The 26,436-nt window shown below is 39.5% G+C and overlaps 1 protein-coding gene across 2 annotated transcripts in view; it reads right to left on the reverse strand.

Moving 5' to 3' along the window:
- The window catches only part of mapkap1 (MAPK associated protein 1), a 45,549-nt gene that overhangs the window by 10,131 nt on the left and 8,982 nt on the right, over window positions 1-26,436 (reverse strand). For both annotated transcript variants that reach the window (XM_071917555.2, XM_071917554.2), the window contains 6 exons: window positions 25,009-25,157; window positions 20,070-20,242; window positions 17,638-17,814; window positions 10,311-10,420; window positions 2,230-2,337; window positions 1,211-1,351 (listed from right to left, as the gene is read on the reverse strand). In XM_071917555.2, coding sequence (XP_071773656.1) covers window positions 1,211-1,351; window positions 2,230-2,337; window positions 10,311-10,420; window positions 17,638-17,814; window positions 20,070-20,242; window positions 25,009-25,157 — 858 coding nt within the window. The remainder of the gene's footprint in view (window positions 1-1,210; window positions 1,352-2,229; window positions 2,338-10,310; window positions 10,421-17,637; window positions 17,815-20,069; window positions 20,243-25,008; window positions 25,158-26,436) is intronic.

Genomic DNA, 26,436 nt, shown 5'->3' on the forward strand with positions numbered 1-26,436 from the left:
TTCCCTGTACCACAGCTTCTTCCCTCTTTTTTTTCTGGTGGTTTAATTATTCCTGGAAAATGTCGGCACATGTTCGCTACATACACACTGCCGAATTCATGAATGAGAGTGAATTCGCATATGTATGGTACAACTGCACAAAAACCCTCACAGGTCTGTCAGCACGACTTAACAGCACTTTACTACTGCTTTTACCCCCTCTCTATTCACTACCCACTGGATTTAATCTGACATGGCCAACGCATCTGGCAAGACGTTCACTGGCTGACAAAGCCTCTGAAACTCCAGGAGGCCGCTATCTCAAATGAACACCAGGAACTGTGACTGGGGGTGTACGTCCCCTTACTTCTCAGACGAGCATCAAAAAACTAGAATTCTGGCTCTCTGTTCAATAATATGGGATTAAATTAGAAAAATTGTGGGCATATATCAAAACGTGATGCTATGTTGTGTGTAAAAATGATGGAATAGTGAATGAGATCTTCGACTCATAGACAAGGAGATTAGTCAATACGATCAAGTCCAAAAGTTCTTTAAGCACCCATTAAACATGCTTTGGTGGTGCATAAAAAAAGACAAAAAATCCTAAAAATAAGCTTGATAAGTCTGGACACAAGATAAAATAACTTGAGGTTGTCAGTTTTTGCAGTGTACTAACAACAGGCTGAGGCTGAGGTTAATCACTGCCAGTCCTTCATATGATCTACATGTCTCAGCGACTTCAAATACAGACTCAGGACACACACACACACACACACACACACACACACACACACACACACACTGACACTAACACACTCGTCCCGTTCACTACTACACTCTCACTCCCCCTACAATTTCATTTTCTACATCAGGGCAGTTTTCATGCTCTGCATCTTCCAATCCACCATATTTTCTTGTCTTTTCTGTTGTGGTCTGTCATCACTTCTATTATCCAACTCAGTTGGGTCTTTGCTTGTCAGCCTGATTTTTTGTTGTGTATTTATTTATCTATCTACTTATCTATATATCCATCTGTCTATCTAACTACCTATTTGTTTTTGTATAGTTGTGCATAAGACCCTTTTTTCAGTCTCACCTGCACATGTTTATTAAATAATTATATTTTTCAATTTTGATGTTTTATAGCTGTGCAATTAAACTAAACTAAACTGTGGGAAATTTTTGTGCTTAGTGTTCATCATTTTAAAAATATACTTTTTTCACTGACCTAGCTGAACGTCTGTGGTGAAACGCAGCTTGTGAATCATGCTGATCTTGAATGACTTATAGTGGTGGCTACTCAGCATGTCTTGGACTGTGGTGATGTCAATAGGAGGGTCCTCTTCTGAGCTCTCCTCGCCCCTGGAGCCTGGAGAGAGAGAGAGAGAGAGAGAAAGAACAACCAAAGCTAAAAGTAAAAGAAATATGAGGATTACACCCACAAATATTTGAAAAGGATGTGATTCTCTGTTTTCAGCACAGCCCTTCAATGAGAAAGCAAAATATTAGTCCAGAAAAACTGTTTTTATTTTCAACCGATGCCAGTGAGTTTTCTGTTCTAGTCACAGACAAATACACAAAAACCTGCAGCCCAAGCTATCCTTATCATAGGTGAGCAGAGGTGTGACCAAGTAAACTTTGCTCGAGTCCCAAGTCAGTCTCAAGTCTTGAGGCACAAGTCTCAAGTCAAGTCTCAAGTCTAAATGTAGAACAGCAAGTCAAGTCAGAACAAATAAAGAGTCCAGTATCAATTTAATATATTTTCAATGCAATATCATTTTAATAGGATAAAAACTCTCACTAAATTCAGTCATTCCATACAAATTCAGAAAACAGAATTTAAATTCAGTCGTCTGCTGGAACAAATTTCATCACTTTCAAACTAAGTTATTTACACAAACATAAGATCTCAAGTCAAGACTTTAGAAACCTTTTCAAGTCATCAAAGTACAAGTCAAAGTCAAGTCCCAAGTCACCAGAACCCAAGTCAAGTCAAGTCTCAAGTCTTCTCTTCATGCATCAAGTCGAGTCTCAAGCTATTCAAACTGTGACTCGAGTCCAAATCATGTGACTCGAGTTCCCATCTCTGCAGGTGAGAAATAACGTCTCAAACTGTTACATCTACAACTCCTCTCGGGTTATCAAGTGAAGCTGGTCAAGGGTATCCAGCTGTGGAATCTGATTCGTAAATTGAGAATATATGGCGGTGCTGGTGGAGCGGTGCTGACCTACTGAGATTATACTTACTGTTTTCCCTGACCAGGCAAAACTCCAGGGTGCTCTGGCTTTCCAATGTACAGTCCAGGTCTACTGCCACGTTGGGCTCGGTCTGCCTCTCCAGACGATACATGGGACCTGAGGGAAAACAAGGCAGTCAGAAGACGGAAACACCCGGTGTCTCTACTAACAGCTACACCCGTCTCGGTTATGGATTTGGCACGGAGACTGCTCTGAGTGTTCTTGTTTTTGTTGCATCGCTCTGTCTTAAACTGTTGCTAAGAAATATTGGTGGATAGACATACAGAAACACACAAACAAGACATGACAAACACTATTTATCTTGATGTAAACAGGATCTAACAAGCACACAGGTTAGATTAAATTATCAAATTTTTCAATGAGGAACCAACGTGTTAGAAAAGTAGATAAATAGATGTGACAAGCATTAAAAACTGCATTTTTGAGTTTTTCAGTATAGGTTAAAAATGCTCTAAAAATGCTATTTTTCAATGACAATCATGATATAGAGAAGAAAAACCTGGTAAAAGTGGCAACTAACTGTCAGCCTTATTAACATTGCAGAAATGCAATGCATTCACAGAACAGTTTTGTTGGGCATTTTGTTCTCTGTTCATTTGAAATTTATACCTTCTACTCGTGTTTCCATCGCACAAAGAGGTGAACAGGAAGACAACATTCATCAGATGAGCAGACACAGAAGAGGAAAGGAGTGGAATCCAGATTTAGTGTGCGCTCCCACACACACACACACACACAAAATGCTCTTTGGCTCCTGTCACACTCATCAAGCCCAAGGTCACCTGGGTCATTATTCCTCTCCTCCACCTCAACCCAATCCTATCCCATCCCATCCACGAGCTCCTTTGACGCAGACAAACAAAAGCTTGTATTCAGCCCGTCTCCCTCCCTCTGTCCATTATTAGATTCCCAACCTTCTTCCCTTTCTTCCCTGTGACTCCCAGCTCCTGTAATGTGGACCTATTTTTGGGTGACCTCTCTGGCTCTGTGATACAGCATAATGCAATTATATCCCCTCAACAATGAAATAAAAATACACAACAACTGAAAAACAAAAAAAACTACCCAAGGAGCCAGCCAAGGGAATTGGCATCAGTTGGCTTTTTTTATTATAGTAATGCCTTTACTCTTGTTCGCTGCGATGGAGTTCAGATCAGGAGGCTACAGGCTTACTGTAAGGGCGTACATGGGTAAGAAATGTGACCTCCGGCAACGGTGCAGCCTTGAGATGATGCATAAGAAACGTATACCATCTCTAAGCCCAAAATGCACTTATGTTGGTGATTCCTCAAGGAGTCAAAGGAGTAGCAGTCAAATATAACCATTAAATTAAGCAGGAACCAGCGATATGTACCAGTAATTTAATCCAGCTTGTCCTTCTGGATTGATACATGTTCTGAGAGACCATGCAGGGGGTAGACAACTTGTTTGTACTACCTGCGATCTCATACAACGCAATGTTCTGATGACGTAAGATGGTCCGAAAGTCTATCCAACAGATCAAAGAAGGGAGGGTTGGTAGAATGAAAAGTGTGAGTCCCCTCCTTTCCTTTCTTCACCACAAAAGGGAGAGAAGGGGAGAAGCATATCTATAAGAAAGCAGCCAGTCAAATTAGGGCAAAGACTCTGGGCAATATTTACCCTTTAACAAATACCGTGGGTTTCTAAAATGTCAGCCTGAGTTGGGCCGAGCCAGCAGCCGCCATGAGGATGAAAAGAGTATGCCTCTGAGCACTCCAGGAGATCCTCGTCCAAAAAGGTAAATAAGCGTGACAAACAACATGCTAAAGCCAAAGCTTTACTGTGCATGGATGACAGAAGGATGCGAGCCTGACTGTGATCGTCACCTGCCTGAGAAATGCCAATCCGCTACCTGGTTTCATGTCATGAATTTAACGTTGCACATGTAGGATTTCCTCGTCTCTTCAAGGAATGCTGCGAACCGTGATGGTCATTTGGCAGAGAGGAGGAGTTGTTGGGAAGGAGGTAAGGATGGGGGGATGGAAGGGTGAAAGATTGTGACTAATGGCGAACACGGAAAGTGACCTTTTCGAAGCCTGCCTCGTGCGGCGATCCATGGTGAGTGGGTGAACCTCGGAAAAGGACAATTTGTGACCTCCAGGATTCAAACGGGCTACAGTCCTGCTGACTAAAAACCACATGGGGAAGGAGAGAAACCGTGTGTCTGCCTGTATGTGTGTGTGTGTATGTGTGTGTGTATATCTACATGCTTGAGCAAAAAGTTGGCTAAAACATGACTTGGTTAGTGTATGAACATGAAGTGGTTTCAAAGAGCCCATAAAGTCTGGAGCAAAACAATATTCACTTTCACTACTGCATTGTAGCTAGGCTTGGGCGATATCCAAAATGTAATATTGCGATACTGTCCCGCCAAAATATCGCAATACATGATATTATCACAGGGGTCGTTTTTTTTTTTTGGGGGGGGGGGGGGGGGGGTTATTTTATTTCTTCCAAATTACAGCAAATTTCTAGGCTATAATAAGTATTATTAACAGCCCAGAAACTGATCTTACTATTCAAGCATTGGAGCAATGGCCATTTGGTATAATTTGCTCATTCCTGCTATTTCCAGAAAAATGGGCTGATTGTGGAAAAGGGAACCCACTTGAATTAAAAAGACACATTTTTCACTTAAAGTATGATTCTTTTTGTTAGTTTACTGTCCTACCACTAGTAGATTACAGGGTTATAGGTGCGGGAAATACCGCGATATTCACGAAATATCACGATATGCGATAATATTGAATATCGGCCCAAGCCTAATTGTAGCCACAACTGTCTGACTACCTACATCCAGACCACAGCACAGGTTTCCACTGGAATTCAATATCCCCTTCTCCGCATTTAAACTACTTATTTAAGTACCCTATGAGAACTAAATGCAAAAATACTGTAAAAACAATCACACACACACACACACACACACACACACACACACACACACCTACCTACCTCCTCCTCTAAGCTCTGGCACCTCATTTGCAGTTCAAACACACCCCATCATCTGAGGCCCAGCCGTCACCACCTACCCAAATGTCACCACAGTTTGCCCGATAATGTGCACAAGCACTATTCAGCACCCCCTTATCTACTGGCACAGACCGAGTCATTTTATATTCCGCTGCAACCTTCCCAGACATCATATTTCACAGCCTTTTAAAGTCATCCGTGTCTGCTCTTTTCATTCCTTCTCGCCGGTGCGCACCACAAAATTAGCACTTTCTGCGTGGTATTGGCTTAAGAATTTCAGAATTATAGCCTGTGATATTTCTGTGCATTTTCAAGTGTTTCGAAATGCCCTTATGCGCCGGAGACATCTGATTATGAATGCGTTCGAAGGAAGAGAGCGGGGAGGAGGGCTGTCAGCGATAAGCGCTCTGCTCTTAAGGAGAAAGAGGTCGTCACCTTGCAGAGGACAAAAAGATGATTTTCATACATAAAATAGCCATATAGCTACAACCAAAATGGAGTCTGTTCCAGTGAGTAAATCTGTTTGGTAGTTGTGCAGATTTTTCCTATTTTTTAACAAATAATTTCTCCATGGTGGCAGAAGTGGGACTAATTTGACGATTTAAAAATTGCTTGTGTTTATGCCCATGTATGAGAAATAACACAAAGGTTTGTGAATACAAAGGATTCTGGATAAATATGTCACGTTGGTAGATAATGAAAGCTGAAATTGCCAATACAAGCTGTATTTTGAGTCAAGCTCAGCTCTATTGATCCTATTCTGAGAGTAAATCACTGGACTCTGCCGGTGAGGAGGTAGAAATCGTCACTCGACCACAGCCAGATCGTGAGACCTTGAACTCTTATTGTAAAAAGAAAGTGTGCGTGTGAGAGAAGGAGAGAATGAGAAGATTGGAAAAGAGTCTCACTCTAGTGAGTAAATAAATGATCAATACTTATCTAAATGTAAATGAGAAAGCCCTTTCTTGATTGGGTGTGTGTGTGTGTGTGTGTGTATGAGGGGGTGGGGGGGTTAGGTTATCAACTGGGCAATTTGCCACAGACATTGGGCCACAACCTAATCACCATCTTTCAGATATGGGTCCTGCACTAGATATAGAAATAAATCCCCAAACCGTCACCTGGACTCACCACCAGACGAGGCCAGGGGCAGGTCGGCCATGCTTGGCCGAACTCACAGGTTTCTCCCTCAGATTTTGTGGGGTTTTTTATCTACTACACGTGTTGGTTAATGGCATCAGAACAGAGGGGGTCAATTGGATAAAAATGGCTGAGACTCATTCATTATGAAATTTAATCAAACTGACGCTAAATGCAACTTTATGAATTAAACAATCGCAATTGCCTCATAGATTGAGTTGTTGTGGCAAACTGAAACAGCCGTAAAGCTCTCAGACTGAAATGACAGCTGATTTCATTTGAGCGTTGAATTTCAGGGGAACACTGAATCCCGGTTGTCACAATAATGGATGGAGGACAAAGTAGCAAATGTTTGTTTCCAGCTTACAAAGCCTCTGGTAAAATAGAATACAGTTTCGCTGTACTCTTAAACCTTTGCTTCCTTTCTAAAGAAACACTTCAAAACAAGATCATACATATGTAGAGAGGTGATATAGAGTTGACATCCTAAGTCCATTGAAATTTGCCATTTTATGGTCTTTAATTACAGATGTATGTCTAATGAACATTAATATTGATCGATGCAGGATACTGTTAGTCGAACGCTAGTGCACAACGTTCAAGAAAATCATCCCAGAGCTGTTTTGCAAGGCAAGCCACTCACGACCCTAAGGCAAACTCTCTCTCTCTCTCTCTCTTTCAAAGTGGCTTCATCCGACCTACAAGCAATTTTCAAGGTCTTTGGTGTGTCCAAGTATGGTTTTGTGTACACTGAGATCATTGCTATTTTAACCATTATCCATTATTACCATTAATCACAAACACATTGCTCGGTCAGTGTTATATTACCTATGCATACACATCCTAACTAGAAAAAAAATAAAAAAATAAAGGAAACTTGCATTCAAAAGGCTCACCGTTGAAGTAGTAAATTAACTAAGGCAAGACAAAAGGCATTTAGAATGCAAAACACTTCTTAACCATTTTTGCACTGTGCCTATTTGTTTCTGGCTATATCCTGGGACACCACAACTCCCAATGCATTATTACCATACAATTCTTATGCTGTGGGAACAACAATGTACCACTGCTGCAAACAGGACAATCCTTAGTAAAACCTGGCGGGACAGCTGCTCTCTAATTCAAAACGGCACTGAGCCAGCATGCAAACATTAGGCTAGTCAGCCTTACTGTCACCAACATTGTCATCTGTTAGCAAACTGCGAATATGGCCTGACAGTATGTTTGTTAATATAGCTAGCTGGACATTTCAATGTCCCCAAAACAATGTCAACAAAAGATTTCTCAACAGATCGTAAGCTAGGTAGTTTACTGCCAAAAGTAACCACGAGTGCCATGATTTTGTGTTGGGGAGAGACAAAGCGAAATATAAAAACGTCTGGATAATATAAAAACGTCTGGATAGAGTTCTTAGACTGTTAATCTAAGATGGCACCACTACAAGGATCCTTTTTCAATCTTTTCAATTGCCAAAATCTCCAGTTCTCATCTCAAATTACAGTTAAACTGACATTTTTGCACACGTAAAGGCAAATTCAGGCAACCTTGCGGGGATAATTCAATAGGGGTCGAAATGACCCCCATTGCTAGAATATGGATGCTAAATGGCGAGGTATTCTGCCTCAGGAGACCAGTCATATCATTTTAAAGGCAGTTATAGGCAGTGTGTGGGTTTTCTCGAGGTGAAATGAGTTCAAGTTTGTTTTCTTTCAATCAAATGAACATTGGTGAATAATTGTGTAGCAGGTGGTCAAGGCTGAATGATCCTTGGACATTCTTCTTTGTGTATAGGTGTGTTGCACATTGTCTTCATTGTGAAATGGGTTTTGGAGTGATATGGCAGAAATGGTCATTGAGACATTTTGAGTTACTGGGTCAAGGGCATGAATTCAGTTTTGTTCCAGAGCTTTCCTAGAGTCAACACACATACCCTATTTAGAGCTACAACGTAACAAAAAAGTAAAAGGAAGGCAAAAAAAAGTAAAAAAGTGAAAAGTAAAAGAAGTGAAATCTTGACAGCATAACAAGTGGTTGGTGCCCGCCCCTCTACATCTGTTTCCCTTTATGCCACCAGGATTAGTCATCCTCCTTCTTTAAGAGAAGCAAAGCCAGCACGGTCATCACCATTACAACCCCTGGCTGCCTCAAACTCCCTCCAAGTGCGCCTCTGAATGGAAAATCAGACCAGCATAGCTGAGAGGGGAGGGACAAGTTATGTCGCTTGTCATCTCTGAGTTACAGAGGTGGGAATAAAATGCTTAATTTCTGAAATATATGTGATTGTTGACTTAATGATTTTCAAAAGGCTGTTTCTATGGGGTGGAGTGTGTGTATGCCTGTGTGTATGTGTGTTACTCTCTTAGTTGCAATAGAGTTGTGTCACCTACACAAGGAATAGGAACATAATGTTAAGTGTAATGAACTTAACTACTAAAGGACATTGTAAAACCTGGGCCTACTTTGCGAGTACAAAGTAGGTTGCTACATACAAGCACTGTACTATTTTTTTCAGAGAGAAATGCTTAAAAAGTAGATGCAGTCATTTTATTCATCCCATTTAGTAAACATGTCCCAACTACCAGAGCCTTATTCAAATTTCATGCTGTTAAATGGAACTGCTTTCAGTAGCTGGAAGGTGTACATGCCATCACATTCCTAAGGAATGCTTTTAGCACAAATTGCATTTATAATGGAAGAACCTGAACCTAACACATACTTTTCTTCCTCGCTGTCTTTGATTGAGTGGATAACTACTGCATCATCAGAGATCATTATTTTTGTTTCTTTTGTATTTTTAACATCTATAGTCAAGTGAGTTGATCCATATTCACTCACTGCCCTCACATGAAAACCTCCCAAATACAGTTTTAATTGCTTCTATGTTTTTACTTGAATTGAAAGGCTACATGGTACTTAATGGGTTGAACAACTTTGGTCAAACCAATTGCAAAAACACACTGCATAATTAACAGAAAAAAGTGTATGGACTTTCAATCTGAAAAAAAGGACTCAAGCTTTGCATCAGACATTGGCAATATTCAAAAAGATTATTTAAATAAAATAATGATGATTACTACTAATAATCCCAACAAATACAACAGACACAAAGGTTTTCACTGGTGAAATGAAGCGTTCAGTGCAAGATCACTACAGCTACCACAAAGATGTACGGTGATGTCAATCCCCACTACCAGCTGGCCATACCCATGGGACCTCTGTATTGTGGAATCTAGCCGGAGTATAACCTTGGGGAGAAGGGGAAGGGGGCAGACAATGGGAGAAGACGCCCACCCACCTCTCTTTATCCGAGACCCTATCATCACCTCAATCACTGGGGCATATTCATTATGTAGATCCCCTCTCCTCGTTATGTTCTTTGCGGATCATTGGCTCCCAGCGTCTCGTGAGTAATTCCTCTAAGAGTTGTTGTTTTCCTCCTTGTGTGTGAAGTCGGATGCTGGGCCCCCTCATCGCTAGTTGACATGATCTCTTTCCAGGGCCTTATCTCTGCGCTGGGGTGTGTGTGTGTGTGTGTGTCTGCGCGTCTCAAGAGTTTCTCCCTACTTTATCAGTGTCCTGGAGAGACTCAATTCGTTACGTCCGATTTTTGTATTAAAACCTCAGAGCGCTATCAGATCGTCGGTCCATTCGGGCGTGACAAATTAAATGGCATATGGCAGCGCCGTGCACGGTGCTATCGGGGATCATGGCCTGATGGCTTTTCTGCCATCGCCCACAGCTGATAGGGGGGAACGGGGGAAATGTGCTTTGTGAGAGACAACCGCACAATTGGGGGTGTATACACAGACAACTAAGGTCATGCAAAGGCCCATGGACACACACAAAATGCACTCATTGAATAAGATAAGTATCTAGGACAACTATTTGACCTGTCTGTGACTTGTGAGTTCACGCTGTTGTAGACGTGTCCTTACCTGAGCCTTTTTGCGAGCCTTTCCTCTTCTTGAGTGCTTTCTGGAGAATTTCCTTCATCGTTACCTTCAGGCTGTCCACTGGGATTAGAGAGAAGCCATGAGCAGCATTTCTGTCATAGGAAAAAAAAAAGTGAGAAAGAAAGAGACGAGAGAAAAAGAGAGAGCAAGAAAAAAAGGGAGGAAAAGGGAGAGGGAGAACAAGATGAGAAAGGACAATGTTGGAAGGGACAAGAAATGAGAGACGGATCCATTACTTCCAAAGACAAAGAGAGAATATACTGTATAAGATGACAATAAAACCCATCCTCCGTGGCTCAGTGAAATGAATATCTGACGAGTCTATTAAAATTGACTGTGAGACCATATTTTTTTATTCTAAATGTATGCATTGCATTTGTCACAATGTCAACATACAACTCACTCTTATTTATAAACCCCATGTGGGACACATTATTTTGGACCCTTAAAACATAGAGCCTCCATTTATGCAACCATTAAAGATGGTGTAGGTGACCAACAGAAGCACATTGTAAGGCTATTTTATTTGAGTTGAGCTTTTAGAAATTTTCTTAGCTGTTTCACTGACTGTAATATGCCCCACCAACCTTTAATCATGATTAGAGACCTAACAGTATACTGGTAGCATACCGCAGCTTAGGCTATATCTTGTACAGCAGTCTTTCGCATGCTGTTCTGTCAATTAACCACTATAAAGGTTGGACTAACCCGGCCTTCCCCCAGCCAAGTAGAGGCCAATAGACCGCACAGTGTTACAGCTGATGTTCAAAGTCTAATACCCTAATGTACAAAGGAAATAAAACACCATGCTGTAAAACTTAATCTTTGGAATAAAAACAAAATAACCAAATCAGTGTTTGCATTTTTATATCTAAAATATAACTATACACAGAGGAAATGAAGGCGTAACCATTACTTTATTATATAACATATTACAAGCAAGTCACCAAAGCGCTTGAGTAAGCAACACACCAAAAAGAACTAAGCAGTTAAATGATAAATGGTACCAAAGTCTAAGGTATTTAAAGAGTAACGAAACCCCAAACCCAAATCTGTGTAAAGCCTGACATCTAATAGTAAAAAGCATGCTACTGAAATGGCCATCTGCTATTGGCTGATCTTTGGTGCCAGGTGACATCACCATGTGTTGTACTCTATTAAAAGGTGACATCACCTGGCACCAAAGATCAGCTCCTAATGATGAATTTGTTTTAACTGTCGTTGAGTGCTTTGAGTGGGGTTTACTTTGCCAGAACAATTCTGATAGTGTAAGAGAGTTGTTGATCGCAGAAAGCTACATAAAATTGACTCTCAAATCCTTTCTTGTGTAAATTTTCTAGCACACATTGCATTGTCTCAGTGTAAAAAAACATGGTTTTGGTCAATCCCTCCCCAGAGGATGGCCTCGAGATAACCATTCAATTTCATTCCAGGCATTTCTTGCCCAATGAGAGAAGTCGGAGAGAGAGGGATGATGATGCAACGCAAGGTGCAACTGTTCAACTTATTATAATGGTAGCCATATGCCAAGACCAATTACTAAGATTACCACTGAAAATATATGGAAGATTCTGAAATGAATTATGCAATTCCCACACCATTACAGAGATATGATTAATGATGGGATTTGTTATGCTGGTTGTCCATTATGTTGGCCATACTCTGTATCACCATTGTACAATACTGAATGAACAACTAAAGTCAGTGGTAGTTCTTATGTAGAAGACAACTTTTCTAAAGTTGCAACAAGAAAAATGACAACAGAAAGATCAACAGCTCCAGGCTGCAAATAAAGGGAGAAAACAGTCCATTCGTCCATGTTTCAAGCAGGATTAGTGTGTGTGTGTCTACTTCAATTTCCAGGCTTTGCTGTCTTTGGAAGGTCAATTGCTTCTGACAGCATCAGTGGCCAGCCTTCACATTGGCTTTGTATGTGCGGCCAAAAAGAAGCGCTACCACTGACCAGCCTTAGGGTCACGCCGGGAGTCTCTCGGTCCTTCTCTTTCTTTTCATCACTCCTTGCCACTTTCCTTTCTTGGAGGAGGGCAGCTGGCTTTTGACATGTCACATCTGAGAACCCATATGCAAGATCTCTCGTTTTCATTCTTTTCAATTTTGTCTATTGCAACTCCTCTCTTATTCCATCCTTTTATCTTGGAATCAGTTAATGAGCTCAAAGATATCTGTCACTGCCACTCAAGGCGTGTCTAGTAGTTGATTACCCTTTTGACTGTCTCAAAAAGCCTAATGCCTCAGGCTAAAAATCCCAGTAAACCCATATACAGTAATGTATTCAAAATTGAAAGAAAATGACTCATCTTACAGAGAACCAGCCATCTCTACCCTCTTCAATCGACAACTATTGAGGAACTGATATTACAGGGTATCTGCACGTATCAGCAAATTGAATTTAATGCTTTTTAAGACCTTTTTAATGCCACTTTTAAGACCTTTTAATGACACTCTGAGCCCTAACTGATTACACCATTAAGGCTACACAAAAGCAGTATGTGAAAGCAAAACCAAGCTCAGTCTCACCCATTAAGGTGACCCCATCAAGAACCACTTTAGTGCTTTACCAGTGGGAGGGCCATTGTAGCGATGAAAAAGAATGGAGTGGAACAAATCACTTGCATTGATGCCCATAGTGTATAGCTTAAATGATTTCTTACAAACTGCACAGTAGGCTTTTTGGTCGTTTACGTCAAGGGCGCAAACCATTACTGAAAATATTTATCTTCAAAATAGATGGAAAATCTTCTCATCTCTGGATTAGCTAGCTAGCTCCTGTACATCTGTATGTCTACACTGACTCGTTTCTCACACTCAACTCACTCGAAAGTTCCAAAGCAGCCAGTAATGACGCACCAATTTTGTTCTGGCCTGAATCAATAGGTCAGAATTATAAGGTTCCTACAGTATACCAACACAGACACATGCAAATTATTGGCTATAATAAATCTGAATTAATTAATATACAGATGTTTTTAGGAATTCAAATAAATCATTAAGTTGAGGGATCAGTAATATGGACTCTTTAGTAACATCTAATGGTAGACATAGGAACTACAACAACATCGGCAAACCTCCTCCTCCTCCACTAGCGATGCTATGCTATCGGCTAACCCAGAGGTCTAGCAGCTCAAGCTGTAGCTAACGCTAACCAACTTTACCCAATACCCTTTTTCCGCTTACTAGGTTGTTTGGTAGCATATTGCTTGACAGATATTTATGTGCATTTAAGTCATTCAATAGTGGCGCCGCTGCTGAAAATGCGCTAGATTTTTTAAAATCAAATGTATTTCTGACGAGACACACCTTCATGATCGAAGTGACAATCAGCAGCATGTGGTCGTGGAAAGAACGACAACCCCCCCGCCCCCCCCGCTGTAAGAAAAAAGTATAGGGGAAACACTGGAGCCAACATTTCCTATGTATGCTTGTCTGGCTAACGTTAGCTACATCATAGGTTGTTTACCTGTCCAACAAATGTAAGGCCAACTTGGTCTGCGACTTGTGCATCAGTCTTGAAGTTTTTCAGAGTCCTAAGCTACCTCCACCATTGAAATGCTGCAGCAGTGTTCCCTCTGGTTTTGGAGTGGGCTGTATTATTGCAGACATTGTCGGGCTTTTTAGGCTTTGTTGCAGTTCGTGCTTCCATGGTTGCGTAAATGAGACTAATTTACGCAACATTTATTTAATGTTTTTTTATATTTGCGCTGCAGTCCATCCAACTGAGAATAAACGTGTTTATTCAGAGCTGAATCATTTCTCAATCATTTTCATTTTGTTGAGAGAGACTAGTACATGGGTCAAAAATTAAACGCTGCCTCTCCCTTTTGTTGCCTTTTTGCCACTTACTGTACTGAGGCCAAGAAAGGACTGAATTGGGAGGGAGCAAATAGAGAGACAGCTGTTTTTCTAAGGCTACAGCATGCAAGAGCAGAGATTCGGTGCTAAGCACTAACTAACTGGCCTACCCTCCAGATGGAGAGCTTTAAGAGCTCTGGAGGGGGAATTGCTGAGTAAAGAAAGCAACGGGTGTTTTAAGGCCAGCGCAAAATGCTAATCTCCTGTTGTGGATGTCTGCAAAGTGGATCTGAAGGGAAGCTGCAATTTAGGTTGTTAAACATGCAGGAGTGCATGCAAGCTGAGAGGGGGAACAAGCAGAGAGTTTTCACTCAGACTTATTTCCAGGCACCATCATTGTCATTCCAAAGTGCAGCTGGAAAGCAAGAACAGCAAAGCTGCTTCAGGGTTGATGCCTCTGTGTTGCCTGGTGCAGGCTAAGTGTAAGGCTCCTACATTGAGAAAAAAGGTTGGATTGGACCTAGGTAGACCATTAGTGTGAGAGTGTACCTGTGAAATACAACCCCCAATGCTGATATAAGTGAAGATCTGGGTTAGGCACCCTAGACATCCAATAGATCAAACTCTTGCCGAATCTGGTAGGAAGAACATGGAAAACATATTCTCCGACAAAAGGTATGCCTTCAGTGTGGGTATTTGTTCTTGTTTTAATGCATTTAAACCTCAGATTCTGAAATAACTGAAGATATAGGTTAATCGACAGCCAACGTTGCTACTCCATCACTGCCATTGTTGTTTACTATTCTGCTACGCTGCATCTTGCTTACATCACCCCAAAGCCGTTCTTCTCTGGCAGAGCAGGCCCTTCCAAACTTGATTAGCAATTAAAATGAAAAGGAGATCCTTAAAAAGCTCACTCTGACAAATTAGAGTCTAGTCGTTGTGCACCAGCATGACAAACGACTTCGGAAAGAAATTTGTCAAGTTGAGCTAACTTCTACTCTCAGATATCAACATGTCTTTTGAATTAGTGGGAAATCTTGGCTTGCATCAAAGGAAACTTAGTTCTATACTGTTAAGACTTCAAGAATGGAAAAAGTTGAATATAATGGGATAACTGTACTTGTACCATACTGTACTGGGGAGAAAAAAAAACATCTCCGCACCAAATAAAGTTTCAGCTGGTGATTTTGGTGCAATGAGAGAGCATCATTTCAAATGAGCTCCAGCACTAGGAGACAGCGGAAAAGATGACCACTTTTTTCTTTTGGCTGAGGTTGCTCCGTTTCTGTTGGCCAAGTTATTTTGGAGGCATACAGATGGAAGATGACAAACAAATACATATATACCTACAACACCCCAGCTGTAGGTTGAGGTTATTCCCCTCAATTCAAACCATGAATTGATATGGCTATTCATATGATAATGACACACCCTTCTATATCAATATTTTCTTTAAATATTAAATGTAAGAAATGTATGAAGAAAGATTTTCTTTTTTTTTTGTTTAAACACTATCCACACTTCTTCAAATATGTGCACTGAAAATGAATACAAACCAAACCTGACCACAAACTAAAACAAACAACAACAACAAAAGCAGGACAACAATTCTCTCCTAAATCCTCGACCCTGATTTGAAGGAAAATGAAATGAAATAATCAATTTACTAAATTGTCCCAGAAATAGCACTATTTTACTTCATCCATTAGCTTACGATATATCAAAATGGAACAATAAACAAAAACACAGTTTCTAGAAGTACAAGAGAAAATAAGAGTCATTTCCAGGCAAAGTCTCCTGCCAAAAAGGAAACTGATACTAACCCCACAATCAAACTATCCCTACTACTGACATCAGGTATGGAATTACCAAATTACAGTGATAAATATTAAAGAAAAGCCAGGGAGTATCAGCAAAAGAGGCAGTGGATCACATGGGGACCTGAGGGGGAAGTTGGTTCCTTTGGATTTACAACTAATGACAGAGCCATTTCTCATAGGCCTGGCAAAGTCCCTTTTTCATTATTGGCCATGTGCTTTATTACACACTGTACATTGCTGAGAGAAGAAATGGACATTAAACATGGGCACTTTAAAATTGAAAACAGAGCCATAATTGCGAGGCGCGAGTAAATGCAGTCAGAATCTTATTGCTTGTTTGATCTGACAGTCATCACATATTAGGTGTTGGATGGACCCTTTCATTTGAATACGGTAAGGAATATTGCTGGAAAACATGGTTTCATCATTGCAGTATGGTCTCTACTAGTCATATCAGATCTGGCATGTGTTCATGCATGAATGTTGTGGTCAATGACAGTTGAAATCTTGAAATCTATCAGATAAGAATATCCGATTAAATGTATTTTCCTCCAAAATTCGAATATGGAGTATATGTGTTGTTCAGTTATCGCTTGACCGTACGCTTTGCTCCATTAGGAGCATAATAAATATTATAGTGCATGTGCACTAGAGATGAAACAGTTCACAACTCACAATTCAGTACACATCTTGTATTAATTGGTTCTACTTTGGTTCATTTTTGGCACTGTAAATTTAGAGGTATAAAATATTATGATATAAAACACATTTTGAGATGTGACATCAAGTTCTGGCTGCAAATTTAACAATCTAAATTAACTTAGGCTACAAAATTATGACTTCAGAGATATATCCTGTAAGATATGTAGAAAAGTCCATGTCTGTACTTCATGCAGATATATCAGTAAAGTTATTTGGGGACAGAATGCTGGAATACATTTATTCTACTGCAAAACTAGTTGAAGTGCTTAATTTTAGAATCTAATCACATAACTTTCTGGAAACTAAGGAGGTGACTGTTTGGAGTTATACTATCAAATGAGATGTAGTTGATTGTAACATGATAGACGAGTCATTTTAAAATTTGAAAGGACTTACACATTTAGATAGGGCCAATGGTTCAACAATGCCAATATTTCTCATAATTCATCCCTCCTATCTCGCTATTTATTTGGTGTGATACATTTAGCTTAGTAAAGCCAGATGCCATAACTTTTGAACCACTCAACAAGTTAACTAACTTGTTGAGTGGTTCAAAAGTTATTCTGAACAGCATGTTTACACCTGGCTCTATGACAACTCAATGCATCAAATTGACTTTAAAGAGAACAGGCCAGAAATGAATCATTACTGAGTAGGCACAAGTTAGAGCAGCCAGGGGAGGCTGGGATTGGAAAATATGAGCAGATGTACAAAAACACCTTACAGTCTCATCAGACAGAGTCAGCACCAGCTACCTTTTCCTGGTATTGTGGTCCAACATGCAGTGGCCTGTTTATTTTGTAGAGCACACTGGCCTCAACACAACAACAACAGAACAGTCAACACTTCATTCTGAAATGTTGACTGTTTTGTAAAAGAAAAAGTAGGTTTTTATATTAATACAATTAATTAATTAATACAATCATTATTGGAGAACCAATGTTCTCCAATGGTGGTTAGATGGTATTACTCACATCCTCACAAATAGGGACTGTTTGGAGGCGAGACCAGGTGAGGAGTATTTCTCAACCAGCGCCAGTGTACTGAAGCCAAACTTGTGGATTGGCTCATTGGAGTCCAGGGGCGGAAAGTCGGTGTCCACCTCGCCGTCATCCTCCGCAATGTGGAGGCAGTAGGCGGTCACGTTCTCACTGTGGAAAAAGGTGAAGGGAGGGACGGGAGGAGGAGGGGAAAAAGACAGAAAAAAACAGAATGATGAGAAATGGGATACAACAGAGAAATCAGAAAAAAAGTATGAAAAGAGAAAGAGAGTGAGTGATTAATGAGCTTGTCTGCAAACAGAGTGATAGTAAACTGATCGTCAATGAAAGTAAATGAAGTTCTGTGGGCCCACAGAGATTTCCTGCCACTGAAAATTCTTTCTTATGGATTCACAGACAGAAAGAAAGATATTTGTTTGAACATCAGCGCATATATGCAACCACAGCAAAAGATGGGTGTGTGAGAGTGTAATGAAGCTGAAAAGTGAGTGGGATTTTTGTTTTGCTGCAAAACAGTTAAAAAATGCAAATGTATGGAATCCTCTGAGATCTGAACAGAGCACTGCTTGCATTAGCAGTTGGCTAACGGAAGTAGTTAGCTATTGCTCGATAAAAAAAGGATACAAGTAAATCTGAAAAGAAGGAAATTTGGACTCCACTGGAATTGCCTAAATAAAATTTAAGAATTAAAAAAATATATATTTAAAAGCATTTTGCATGTTATAATTTATTTTGTAATCTGCTATCGCCACACTACTATACAGTGATAGATTGTAGATGAGCCACCTTAGCTAGCAGGATCAAAAGTCACCTCATTTATACTCATTTGGGGCGTCGCTTCGTTCCCAGAAGGCCTGGAAGCGTGCGTGTCTTTGAAGCCCAATCATGACAAGTAGGGAAATATTCAAGTAGTGGCTAGACCTAAAACAAACTTATGAAAATCTAGTTATGGTATGGGGTGCTTGGCAGAACTGACTACTTGCTTAATGCCAGGGTTACATTACTTCTGACTGGTGGAGCTGACTACAGCTCTTGACTCGCATTCCCAAAATACTATCAGTGTAACAGAAACAGGGAACAGTAGAACAGCTGTTTGAAAATAGGGATGAAAACTTGCTTCGGGCTGCACTTCAGGAACAAATAACAGAGATCGCATCTATTTCTTGGGCATATTAGTGGTTGTTCTTTACCTATCAGTAACTAACCCCTTTCCTCTGTGTGTGTGTGTGTGTGTGCGTGTGCGTGTGTGTGTGTGTGTGTATATAAAAAGGTACTCCAAAGAATGCATCCTCATTGTTATGCAGCTCAGGTCCTGCTTCTGCTTCCCAACTGTCTGCTGCCACTGACTGGTTGCTTTATTGTTCCTGTATTTGAAGACTTCCCTTTCTCTCTCTGTCTCCTTTTGTCTTTTTTCTCCCTGAACTTTATATACTTTCAGTACGACTGTAGTAAATACTGCTGTTGCATCCCGGAACCAAGTAGTTGCATTCTTCTGCAGTGGAAAGAGTGAGCTATGGAGACTTTTTTTATTTTTTATTAAGGTGGTATAAGATAAACAACTGTGTGGGAATGTTGGTGGTCACCAGAGGACGTAAAGTAAGAAAATGGGGACAAAAGTGGAATGTGCTCTAGTCAAGAGTGCCAGTTCCAAAAGTAAAAAACGTTTCCTCTGGTCATTGAGGAACAGAATTTTATTCAGTTTTATTCAGCTTTAAGTAAGCTTTGATCAACTTACCATTCTGTCAGGAGAAGATTGGTAGCAGTTTCACCTCTGTGTGTCTATTAATTATTAATAGGGATGCACAGATCAATCAACCCGTGATCGAAATTGGCCTATATTAACTCTAAATATGAGATAGAGAATTTTGATATTTCTTATGACACAAAACCAAACCAACCAAAATAATAAAACGATATAATTTAGAATAGCTCTATGCTAAGCCTATTTCTGGGGGAAAAAAAATCAAGGACTGTCTTGAGGGAATAGTTCATCAAAAAATTATTCATTATTGCTCATTATTTATTCACCCTCATGTCAGTGTTAACACCAGTGAAGTTTGTATATCCACATAACACAGAGCGAGTTGGAGTTAGGTATGCTGAGGTGGAATGACGGAGCGACCACATAGGTCAGCTTTTGTGGAGATTGCACTTTGTGTTCACAAGTTATGGCTCAACAATATTTTGATACATTTTAGTCATATAAGCCCAGAGATGATGCATGCCAAATTTGAAGGAGTTTACGGAAATTAAAAATGGTGGACAGAAAGAAGAAGAAGAATCAATAGGGTCCTGATAACAGGAATCCCACACAAAACGTGTGTATTCCTTTGAATGTTGGTTTTTAATCATTTCTGTTTGTGTGTGCCTGTATCTATGTGAATGTATGCATTGTGTGTACTCACTTGAGTTTGGGCTCTCGTCCTTCACTGGTATACTGCCAACAAATGAGCCCAATGAGATCATGCACACGGGCGTTGGCAATGGTCACCACCATCATTGGATGCAGTTTCTCCTGGGCCATCTGCATTGAGAGGTAGACGTCTATCTTTTTGGTGGCGGTTGTACCTATGTGGCCCTAAGGAAGAAATGAGAGAGACAGTGAGTATGTTTACATGGTCATCAATACCCTGGGGATTACTGGGAGTACTGGGAGTAATCAGCTTAAGGAAATATTTTGATTCCTGTTTTTTGATACATGGTAAACGCAATTTCTCAAATAACCTGGTTTACATGGATTCATTTAATAATCAGTCTACCGATCATCACTCCACTGCATTGCTGCATGTTGTTTGCTTTGTAATTACAACATCCAGGCTTCTAAATCTGGAGACTGACGTGCAGTTTGAAAAAGCCGAAAGAAATCTAAAGAGTTTACATACCCTAATAAATGGAAAGATTGAGCAGAAATCTAGGTGTGTTAACTGGGTTACGCTTACTGTGATTATGACTTACCCTATAAAGACAATGAAATAAAAGCTCTCTTATATGACAGTTTCAATATAGTATTGCGTTAATCAGGAAAAGATCAAATTATTAGTGTGCATGTAAACATACTCAGTGATAAAACAAAGGAAAGCAACTGCGTGTGAATGAGTGATAGAAAGAAATATATCAGTGTTTTAGCGAATGCAATGTATAATACATAGAAGATTTCTAAAATACACAACCCACTTGAATGCAAACTTGAAAAGCACCTGTGTAAACATTTGTGTAATTTTTTTTTCTGTAAAGCTAATATTTTACTTGGTTTTGAGACTGAAAAACATCCCTTAAACCACCATCGCTATGAGTAAAGAGTTGCGAAGAAGAATTTTTCAAAGTTTGGCTCTAGTCAAATTTGTCCATTAGCATACTATTATTCTCGAGTACATTATAACTGGTTAGGAATTCTTGAGATGCGAAAAAGAAGTGTAAACTATGGCATGGAAGTCCAGAACACATCATCTTCCACCCACTAGCGTATGTTTAGGGCTCTGAGATAGCTTACTCCAAGATGCTTTCTTAAAATGTATTTATTAGGGCTGTGAAAATTAATTACATTTTTAACGCGTTAAAAAAATTTAACACAATTGACGCAGCATCGTTTTGTTTTTTTCCCCACAGCGCAGCCGAGGGCATCACAAGGCATATCCAGGTCAGGCTATCAGGCAGATCACGCCATGTTTGTCATTTAACGATGACCAGTAGAACAGTAGCATTGCACTCAATCCGACAGAGTCTCCCGTTGTGAAAACGATAGTGAAACATCACATTCCACAATTTTCTCCAAACTCGCCTGTGTTAGTAACGGGATTTGTAAAGAGTAGCCTAACTTGATAACACGTCTTCTGCTGCCCTTAACTTTAACGGTAGGTAAAGTTAATACCTATTTAAGTATGTAGGTAGGTATTTAAGTAACGTTAGTGGAATTAGGTCATTTAACTGATAACCGGGTCGCAATGCTTCAATGCATCGCATTGAATTGAAAACGCGCCGTGCCTGTACAGGATCTGTGCTTTTTTTTCCCCCCATGGCGCTAGCGCTAGCTGTTGCTGGAATATTTTTTTTTGTTGGTGCATATAATGAAATAACCTTTCTTTTTTGCTGATCTAGCATTTTGTGTTTTCAATTAAAAACATGCCATTAAACAATAGTATTTGATTTAAAATCTACTTCCTTTGTGTTGATTCTACATTAGTTAGTGATTTAGTGATTAATTTGGTGATTCTACATTTAAATATCCATGATTACAAGCTTCAGTCTTAAGAAAAAGACTGATTAATCACAGCAAATTGTGTGATTAATTAGTTCATTTTTTTTTTTTTAATCGATTCACAGCCCTAGGATTTATCTACATGGATGTGGAGGGATGGATATAATGTATGGCAGACATCACTAAAAGTAATCTTGATAAAAGAGGATTGAAGAGGTTAGCAAAGTAAAGAACACAATGATCAAATCACCACTGCAAATGCAGCACCTGCAAAACCCCATACACAGATGTCATCTGCCAATCAAAATTTTGAAAAATTGAGGGAAAGTCAGGTTGTGTTGTCTGTATCATTTGCATTATTAACAAATACGTTGGTTCCTTTTTGTCTGCAGTCCTTGTGTCTTTACTAGTTCAAATGCATCCAAGAGCTTCAACGCATCTGAGTTTGAGCATAAGGCCCTGAAACAGTATAGAAAGAAAAAGCAGGAACTAAAAGGGAAATAGGTCTCTGGCACTAACCTAGAAATGATGCACAATGACAAATCTGCCATGTAAACGGCAACACCTGTCAGGGAATGAAGGAGGAGGCTATTTGTGATGCGCAAGACCAGGTAGGACTTTTAGGGGTCCGGGGTGTGAGGAGGACCTAGGGCTAAATTTAATACATGGCAGCAGCATGGTTCAATAAGCCAAGGCCTGGAAATTAATTTGGCCCCAGGAGATTTTTCAACCAGGTTTCAAAGGAAGGAGGAGAAGACAGAGAACACAAAGCAAAGATGTCATCTTTCTTGCTTCTCAACAGTAGCCACCAACAAAGAGAACAAAAACACTAGGGATAGGACAAATAGGTCCTGCCCTTAAATTGAAATGCAGAGAATTCAAGATGATATGGTCAAAAAGACAATTAACACCTTCATTAAGTCTTTCCTCAGCCATGGTGGCTCTAGAGGATTTCAGAGTGTTTTTTTTTGGTATGGGAACTCTGAAATACTGAAGAGATGGGAGAGGGGATGAGGTATAGGGTAAAGTCGACAAAACATTTCTACACAGACAATTCAAATAAAGTTAAAACATTTACTGTATCTGTAAGGGCCAGAGAAACATCACCTTTCATTCAAAACAGGTTTCCTCTACCCCAAATAATAAATACCACAATGCTAAGGGTGTTTCCCCTCTAGATTCATCCCACAAGTTAACTAGATTAATTAACTAAATAAATTCTACCATCTGACTGGTGATGCATTTTGTTTGGTCGCCTTCTTACAATGTAGACTCATTGTAAGAATGACGACAACATGTGATTTACTCTGTAGGAAAGAGCTACTTTGGGTCCCTCATTTGAAAGGGGTGGTTGAATCATTTTCGGTGACTGCCAACGCTCACAAAAGGAAATTTCTATATTCCTCCTGGGTGGTAAGATTTTTCTTGGCAAGGACATGTTCACTAGTGACTAGGAGGCTACTTGTGAAGGAGAAGGGCATGAATGGATGGAGAAAGTCTGCTTATGCTGGTATAAGCTGACTGTGTGTATCACATTTCAAATTCATACATCAATCAAATCAGTGACTATTTACTGTACAAATATGACTTGATTCATGGAATAGCTGTCATCTTGCTGCCATCCTGCCAATGATCCTAACAGTAGCATAATTGCACCCCTTCATTCAGGAGTACATCAGTGCTCTTAAGTACTGGACAGATAAATTCCCCCATCTGACTGGTGATGCTTTTGGTTAGGCGCCTTTGATTGATCACTGTGTCATCCAAACTGGGAAACTACCAAAGACCACCCACCCCTACAATACAAAATGCCTTAGTAAGAAAGCTGAACACACATTATATTGATTTGTACCATTATGTATTTCTGGATAAATGGTGTAGTGACTATCTCAAAAATATCATTAGGAATGCTTACATTTCTTTCACCTTCTAATTCTAGAGAGTAGGAAACACCAACATCGTGCAACAAGCCATTATTCTGACATTTCAATGAGACAGGATGCAAATGGAGAACATGAATTTGGAATTCAACAATGTGTGCAATGATTTCGCTGAATTTCGCTAATTTGTCAAAGTCTTTCGCTGTCCCTTTCCTTTTAATAATCATTTTCTCAGAAGATAAATAAAGTAGGACAAACCAAACAGTACAACAATTTTCTCTGGTGTGTTAAGAATTTTTTCATCAAGTGTTAGTAGCCATTTTTCAACTTATTCAAGTTTTGTTTCCTGTTTTGAACTATCCAGTTGTATTGGCTATTTTGATCACGTGAAACTGAGTGATCAAATGCAATACAATTGGATAGCCGATATCGAACATTCCCTTTGATGTTCGAATATGGCAATAAATGAATGCGTTCGATAATTGATCAATTATCGAATGTCAATGTCACAGCACTATGCTCAATTGTTGTAGAACTCCAGGAGAGTGAGTAAATAACGAAATAAATAATGATACAGTTGAGAGAAAGACTTCATGGTCATTGTCATTCATAGATAAATTTACTCAAGTGAACATTTCTGGGAAGAAATCTACCTCCAGGAAGGATGCTACAAGTCTCTGCTTTACCTGTCTGCACATTTATCTTAAAATGTACTCTATTGTATATCAAAGCCCTCCTCCTTGATGCAGGCTTAGATTTTATTTATGTAAATTTATTAATAGGGTTTTGTATTTATTTATAAGTATAATTGAAACTAATATAATATATTGTTCAATTTCTTTGCCTTTGCAAATGTCGTTGTTTGTGCTTTATTTTAAAGAAGGTATCAGTTCAGGCACCTGCACCATGTTTAAAGTATTGTTTTAGCACCGGCATCGGCAAAATCTAAACGATACCCATCCCTAGTACCAATAGTGATGGGGAGTTGCTTTAAGACGGCAATGTACATCCCAACACCCTCCATTAAGAATTGCAGTCTAAATGCTTGTATCTTAAAACACAGAAGGTTTGCAGCATTGGATGAACAGAAGAATAGAATCTGAAGAAGAATGGTATAAAGTCAAAACAGATGTGTTGATGTCTTTGAAACACGGATGTATTTCCTTTGTACACAAAAATGTAAACTATAGAAATGCTTTCAAATCAAATACGGTCAAAACAAAGGCAGACACAAATTAACAATTTGGAGCAAAGTCTGGAATAACTCACCTTGCCGTCAAATTTGGAGTATTCATTGAAGGGGTTGTTCAGCTGCTGGGGACACTGCTCAAGCCGGAGGGAAAGGGTAGATTTGGTACCTGTGGTCCGTGGCCTGTCTTTGAAGTCCCGCTTTTCAAACAGAGACCCAAGGTCCTCCACTGAACAGGAAGCATGAGGACAAGAACAATATGCAGCAAACACTTGTTTATTATATAAGTTAATTTATGGTTGAAATATCAAGCTACTGAGTTTCCATTAAACTCACATACATAGTCCTTTGAAAACCTTCTATTAATTACTCTTACTATTGCTGCAGCTTATCAGAGTAAATGGAATGGCTTTCATGCAGGTGAGGAAAAAATTGTTTCTATCTTGTGATCAAGGCCAATATTGAGCAACTGAGCATTTAACATTGGATCTTTTAGTAAGAGCCACACTGCCATCACAGAAGAGGTGGACAAGAAGGGGCCCTCTACATTCATCAGATTATAACTGATAGATTAAAGTATAGCCTAAAGTATTGTTACTGTTATTGTTAATATGGGGTTAAATCCTTTCAAGGTGTCATTAATTATTTTATAAAATATTTTAGAGTATGTCTTTAAAACAAATTCTTCAGCAGCCTACCACTGATATAGTTTAATTAAAAATGTTTGAAAATGAAAAAAACACATTTTAAAAATATAGTTGTGTATTCTACATGTTGAATATGCATAGTATCATGTTTGAAAAGTTGTCTTGTCAACACATTATACAACACCTATAACCTGTTGATTGTTGATGAGTGAACCTGATGAAGCAGTTTGCTCCAATGTATCTATTGTTGCTCTAGAGAGATATTAAATATATGAAGATGAAAGTATTCTACTGCACACTGAGGTCTGAAGCCTTCAATGTGTGGTAGGATACTTTCATCCTCTTAAAGTGATGTTGAACTTTTCACTTTTTTTTTTGCCTATTTACAATTATTTGTAAACGTATGATTTTCTTCATTCCATTGACATAATTTCCTCCGACTGGATTTCGGTGTTGAACTGAAAGGTTTAATAAACAGAAAAAAAGCGATTCACTTAACCACAATTCAGCAGCATGACTAGTTTTTTGCAAATATTGTCAGAATTTGCTTTGTTCGCAGTGGTTTATTTGCTAGAAGTGTGATTTTCAGACCTGTTTCGCCATACAATGGCAGCGAATGGAGAGAGAAAAAAACATAAGGATGAGGGATATTAAGGCTATTAATTGAGTTCAAAAGTTTTCCTTCCTTGATTTATGCCATCTATAGAAGGCTTGGACATTATGGATGGAAGCAAGATTTACTGATAGGTAAATAGGTCTGGCTGTAGGTGTGACTGAGTGTTTTGGGTCTACTAGGTTTGTTGTGTCTACCAATTGGGCATCTTCTTCAATATTTTTGTCTTTCAATAATTAATGTTTTAT

Source organism: Centroberyx gerrardi, chromosome 2 (genome assembly GCF_048128805.1).
Source record: "Centroberyx gerrardi isolate f3 chromosome 2, fCenGer3.hap1.cur.20231027, whole genome shotgun sequence".
Lineage (NCBI taxonomy): Eukaryota > Metazoa > Chordata > Actinopteri > Beryciformes > Berycidae > Centroberyx > Centroberyx gerrardi.